This window comes from Buceros rhinoceros, unplaced genomic scaffold (genome assembly GCF_000710305.1).
Source record: "Buceros rhinoceros silvestris isolate BGI_N320 unplaced genomic scaffold, ASM71030v1 scaffold23952, whole genome shotgun sequence".
Classification (NCBI taxonomy): Eukaryota; Metazoa; Chordata; class Aves; order Bucerotiformes; family Bucerotidae; genus Buceros; species Buceros rhinoceros.
Genome location: NW_010401111.1, coordinates 1,087 through 2,066, shown reverse-complemented (window position 1 = coordinate 2,066; position 980 = coordinate 1,087). Strand labels below are relative to the sequence as shown.

Genomic DNA, 980 nt, shown 5'->3' with positions numbered 1-980 from the left:
CCTGAGGACAGCCCTGCCCAGCTCTCCCACTCTGGGGCTGCTGGGGCGCAGTCCCCAAGGCTCTGGCCGCAGGCAGTGCCGGGGCTGTGCGGGCAGTGCCCCTACCTGACGCCTCCTCATCGAAGCAGGCGAAGGCGTTGCGGATGACGTCCTCTGGGTCGGTGCCATTCAGCTTCTCCCCGAACATGGTGAGGAACATGGTGAAGTTGATGGGCCCTGGCGCCTCGCTCATCATGCCCTCCAGGTACTCATCGGTGGGGTTCTTCCCTGCCAGACACAGGCCAGGGTGTGGGTGCAGAGCCCCCTCCCCCGCCCCAGCATCATGCACCCAGGTGGATGGGGGTTTTCTTCATTGCAAATGGATCTGCTGGCACGCGCTCACCCACCCCACAACCAAGAGAAAGGGGTTGCTGTAGCACCCAGGGCTCCCCTTTGGCACGTCTCCCCAAGCTTTAAGCTGTGCCAGAGGCCACCTGGAACCAAGCTCTGCCAGGCTCGGCCTAGAGGGAGATGCAGGAATTCATCTGGGGGTTACTGGGAACTAAACCCACAGCTTTTTTCTGTTCCCCTGGCAGCTGACCCTCAGCATCACCCAAGGAGAGGGGCAGCAACGACCCCACATGAGCCCCATGCTGCTGAGGTCCCTCACCCTGCTCCTACCACGGATGTACCAGCACCAGTGACGGTTGAACCTCCTCTGCTGAGGTCTGTGTGCCCCCAAAGCCCAGCCCCTCTCTGCTGCCAGAGCTCCCTCCCAGAGGGGGGGGAGGTCCCTCCCACGGCCAGGCAGGACCTCCAGAACAGGTTTTGCTGCCAGGTCAATCATTGACAGACCTCCCAAAGAGCCGCGGAGGGACCGCGGGGAGCAGGAGGTGGGAGCGAGGGCTGCAGCGAAGGAGAACAGGCTCTGGGTGGGGAGCGTGCCTGCAAGCCTCCGCTGGCCGAGGTGTCCTGCTGACATAGGGACTGGCCTCTTTTGT

General features: G+C 63.3%; 1 protein-coding gene across 1 annotated transcript in view; it reads right to left on the bottom strand.

The window, feature by feature from the left end:
- The window catches only part of LOC104489945 (myosin regulatory light polypeptide 9-like), a 2,253-nt gene that overhangs the window by 365 nt on the left and 908 nt on the right, over positions 1-980 (bottom strand). The window contains exon 2 of the mRNA XM_010132166.1: positions 106-309. Coding sequence (XP_010130468.1) covers positions 106-309 — 204 coding nt within the window. The remainder of the gene's footprint in view (positions 1-105; positions 310-980) is intronic.